The following is a 5000-nucleotide window of genomic DNA, read 5'->3' as shown; positions in this document are numbered from 1 at the left end:
AGCTGGAGCTCCGCGGCCGCTGGCCTTCAGACAGTACTTCACCTTAAAACTGGAGAACACACACACAGTTTACAACCAAGGACCAGATATATTATTTATATATATATTATATTTAGGGCTGGGTTATGGGTTTTTTTCAGCTCCTACTACGTGAGTCGTCTCTGTGTAATGTAGAGTTTTTCCTGCGTGTCTCTACGACGTGTAACGTTAGACATTAGCCAATCACAGACGTCATTAGATCTTGGTAGAAGCATGCTGCGTGCTGATTGGCTCTCTGACACTGAGGAGACTAAGGGCCTCTTTACAGTCGCCGTTCCCGACCTGTCGCGCGGCAATGTGGCGTCAAAATGACGTAGATCTCGCTGGCGCGCCAGCATTTAAAATGCTCAGAGTGACTGCAAGTCTCTCTTGTAAACTGACTGGGTTTCTGAGAGGAGTTCTTTTAGGGTGAATGAAAGGCTTGATCCCACCAAGTAGGTCATCGGATCGTTGTGCAGACATTCTGAAGTATTCTTCATTGACTCCAATATCATCTCAGCCACTGTTGACACTAACGTCAATGCTGCGGTCAGTTCTGCCGTTGTTGACCTTTTTCTAGTGCAAAGTCGGTAGCCTTTCCTCATTAGCGCCACCTCTGTTCAGGAGAAGACTGCAGCTTGTGTCACGACCACCACGCGCAAGTATAAACAGTCACGGCGCTCCCATGACGTCACACTGGCGCGCGACAGGTCGGGAATGGCGAGTATACTGAACGTTTTACTCCTTAGGTATTGAAATTAGGTACTTAACACTTAAGAACCTGATACTTAAATGGCATTGAATTATTGAATTCGGCACCCAGCCCTAGTTATATTAAACAAATAAACCTTGTTGTTTTACCACATATTTTAGAGACAAAGTTCGCCAACTTAAACACATTCAATTTAAATAACTACTCCATTTGGTCATAGTCAGTACTCTGACAAAAAAACATTATTGGATTTTGAACAGATATTTCATTTAAGATGGACGTTCTTAACTTATCGTAATAATAGGACAATGCAAAAGAAAATGGGATTCATTCTTAGCTTCTCCTAATTCGCACAACCTTTTCATCTTCTTGGATGTTTTTAAATGTACCAACTTCAAGGGGAAGGACTCCTGTTCTCAACTGATAGTAATAAATAAATGAAATGTGGAGCTTTTATTGTGAAAGGACGTGAGAACTCACCAGGACACCAGCGTGGTGGTACCAGGAAGTGTGCAGGTCTTTTCCTCGGGGTTTATAATCTGAGGAGCCATGTCTAACGTGGCGTTCACACTGATCACTGGACGAGCTCTGAGAGACACACACACACACACACACACACACACACACACACACACACACACACACACACAAATGATCAAGGGAACACACAATTGTGCAGTGAAAGTTAAATGTGTCTATAAAGTCAGTAGGAGAAAGCTGAATGAAAACAGAAGCTCTTTGATATCAGAGGTGGCCTCGCTCATTAAACTGCACACACACACACACACACACACACACACACACACACACACACACACACACACACACACGCACACACACACACACACAGTGTGATTACCTGTATAAAACAGCTTTGTCTGCTCCGAACACTCCCACTATTAAATCTGAAAATTAAAAAGACAGACACACATCAGCTTTTTTTACACAGCAGCGGTTAATTTGATCCCTGCTGTGTTTGTGTGTCTGTGTGTGTCTGTGCGTGTGTGTGTGTGTGTCTGTCTGTCTGTCTGTGCATCCGTCCTTGTGTGTGTGTGTGTGTGTGTGTGTGTGTGTGTGTGCGCGTGCGTGTGTGTACCTGGATATCCATTCTGGTCTATGTCAGTATTTCCAGTCATGGAGTATCCGAAGCTAGCAGGCATGTAGCTGGACGCCCACTTGCCCTGCAGGACCTGAGAGACAAAGACACACAACACACAGCGAGCTATAAATGTGGGTTCTTCTCAGAGGAGAAACAAGGATTCAGATCCAGGACCGCTTTAATACCACCCAGGATAAAATGTAATGGCAATTTTACGGCCATATAACAGACAAATCATTGTGGATTTTAAACTAGAGGAAAGAAGTATTTACAAAGTAACGTTACCTGAATTTAAACATTTTTGTGAAGTGCGTTTGTTCTTTAATAACATTAAAATGAATAAAACATGTGTCGCATTTAGAGCTCTGATGCTATGAAACTAAAATACAAAATAAATAGAATAATAAGAATAATGAAACTTGTGCAGTATGGGTTGTTACAATTAGTTGCATCTTGGCAAGATAAGATCTCTAATGCCAATGTCTTCAGTGATTGTTCCATCCCAGAAAATATGTATTTATGATGTTAGGGTTTTTATTTAATCCTATGAAAGGACAAGACCACATATAAGACCTTTGTAAATTAAATTGAATACTTTTAAAGGTTCAATGTGTGGGAATTTCTCCCATCTAGCGTTGAGATTATATATCGCAATCAACTCTCTCGCACCACGCAGTTCAAAGTACGTATTACAGCTAAGGTAGCCATCACGCTTCAAAAAGCCGGTCTCTTGCTCTTTTCAATCTCCTTTTTACTTTTTCTGGGTGAAGAAGAAGACTCCTGTTCCTGAAATTTGGATATTGAATATGTGTGGTCCTCCATGTTTCCTTCTTCAAACTTGCTGGAGGCCGGGAAGCTACGGTAGCCATTAGCAGCATTAGCAGCAGCTGTGAGTTTATCATGTGACAGCGAAAACGTGAAAGGTGGAGCAGTATGTCCTGTATGTCCCTTACCGGCTAACGTATTTCAAGATGGAGCATGAATATGGAGCATCTACCCCAGTTCATGCAAATGCAAATGTGAAATGTCAAGCCAATAGGAATACTTGGAATTGATGGTGGTGGTAAATATTTATGAAAAAGGACAAGTTTGTGAACGGGCAACACAGATTTTTTGATAATGAACAACTAAACACGTTACACACTGGGACTTTAAGGCCTTATTTTAGAATATGAAATGTAAGAGCTGGCGGGAGCCCTGAATAAAGTAGCAGTGGTTGTAGTATTGACCTGGGAAGGTGAGGGGTCGGGCCCCTGGGGGCGGCCGTTGTGGATGTAGACTAAACCTTGACGGTCGGGGCCTCCGTACGGAGCAGAGATGGCAACATCTGGAAGGAGACAAGAGACGGGAGGGGAAGCAGGAATGATTTTAGTTGAGTTTGAGTTAGTTTTCAGAGTGTGTTTGTTAGTTTTAGTTTAGTTTCAGTTAGTTTTCCCTCACCGTTGTATCCGTCCATGTTCAGGTCTCCCAGCGCTGTGATGGCCGAACCGTATCTGGCGTAAAAATCCGACCCTGTGAGCAACTGAGGTGGGTGGAAGGAAAATCCACCACGACCCATGTACACCGACACCTGGAGAACACACACACACACACACACACACACACACACACACACACACACACACACACACACACACACACAAAATATGGTTATTTCCTCCTTTAATTTTCGTTTAAGATGTTAGAAAGGACTTGTTTGACTTAAATACATCAGAAAGTCATTAGGGTTTCTCTTATTATTTCAATAGCAGTTACAAAACTGGGTTGAGTTTCTGGCAGAGTAGCAAACTGGTGCTGAATCCTACTTAAAGAATATGGACTACTTTGGTAATTACACATCTGAGCAGACAAATATGACATGCGGAGTTCCCCAAGGCTCCATTCTGGGGCCTCTTCTGTTTAACATCTAAATGCTTTCACTGGCTCAGATTATAGAAAACAACAAAATAAGTTATCATAAATATGCGGACGACACACATACTTACATAAACATAACACCAGGGGACTATGGTCCAATGCAAACACAGAGTAAATGCATTAAACATATCGACGATTGGATGCGCCAGAACTTTCTTAAATTAAACGACAAACATTAAGGACAAAACTGAGGTAGACAGTTTTGTCATAACTGTGACAGACACACAGACACACAAACACAGCAGGGATCAAATTAACCGCTGCTGTGTAGAAAAAGCTGATGTGTGTCTGTCTTTTTAATTTTCAGATTTAATAGTGGGAGTGTTCGGAGCAGACAAAGCTATTTTATACAGGTAATCACACTGTGTGTGTGTGTGTGTGTGTGTGTGTGTGTGTGTGTCTGTATGTCTGTGTGTGTGTGTGTGTGTGTGTGTGTGTGTGTGTGTGTGTGTGTGTGTGTATCTCTGTCTGTGTGTGTGTGTGTGTGTGTGTATCTCTGTCTGTGTGTGTGTGTGTGTGTGTGTGTGTGTGTGTGTGTGTGTGTGTCTTGCCTACCTGTCCCACCTCCCTCAGTTTCCCGTCTGACCCTCTGTCCATGAAGAGAGGAGCTCCAACAAACAGATCCACCAGACTGACAGACACACAGGAAAGGAACGCCGTTACGTTCATGGTTTCAATGCCGCTGTGCTAAGCTAAACGCTAAAGAGGGAAAGTCACAGATTTTCACCCCTTCTGGAGCGAGTTGTGTACTCATAAAGGACTTCTGTGATCACACTTGTGTATGCTTGAGGCCAGACACACATGTTGAATGTGTTTCCTGCCTCATAAAACACGTGTCAACAATTTGTTTTGGATTAATTGAGAGCAGCATTGTTCACATCAACTCGTGGTCTCCTGTTCTTAATTGGCGCTCTGCAGCGTTTTAAAGACGCCAGCTGTCACCACTCCACAGATAGCAGAAATGTGTGTCGTGTTAACCCCGTGTGTTGAAGATATTATTAATAGTTTGATATATCAAACTGGACAAAAAGAAGTCTGGATTGAGTCACAGTAGCTCTTTAAGAAATTCTGCCCTGAACATAAAGTTCTCACGCTATATTTAGAATATTTTCACAACTTTGACAGCCCTTTACGTCAGGGAAACTGAAACTTCAACTCATCTACAGTGACTAAATAAGATCTTTCATCTTGTTTCATTCAGAGTTCAACGCTGAAGGAGGCAGAAGCCATCAGACGTTTGTAAAAGTCCCTTAA

General features: G+C 42.5%; 1 protein-coding gene across 1 annotated transcript in view; it reads right to left on the bottom strand.

The window, feature by feature from the left end:
• Window positions 1-5000, bottom strand: part of itgav (integrin, alpha V) — a 48011-nt gene that overhangs the window by 16257 nt on the left and 26754 nt on the right. Inside the window, exons 12-18 of the mRNA XM_031295008.2 lie at window positions 4302-4377; window positions 3270-3399; window positions 3059-3156; window positions 1827-1920; window positions 1590-1635; window positions 1211-1318; window positions 1-49 (exon numbers count right to left, since the gene is read on the bottom strand). The exon at window positions 1-49 is cut by the window's left edge and continues 7 nt beyond it. Coding sequence (XP_031150868.2) covers window positions 1-49; window positions 1211-1318; window positions 1590-1635; window positions 1827-1920; window positions 3059-3156; window positions 3270-3399; window positions 4302-4377 — 601 coding nt within the window. The remainder of the gene's footprint in view (window positions 50-1210; window positions 1319-1589; window positions 1636-1826; window positions 1921-3058; window positions 3157-3269; window positions 3400-4301; window positions 4378-5000) is intronic.

This window comes from Sander lucioperca, chromosome 8 (assembly GCF_008315115.2).
Source record: "Sander lucioperca isolate FBNREF2018 chromosome 8, SLUC_FBN_1.2, whole genome shotgun sequence".
NCBI lineage: Eukaryota > Metazoa > Chordata > Actinopteri > Perciformes > Percidae > Sander > Sander lucioperca.
This window is presented reverse-complemented; position numbering and strand designations above follow the sequence as displayed.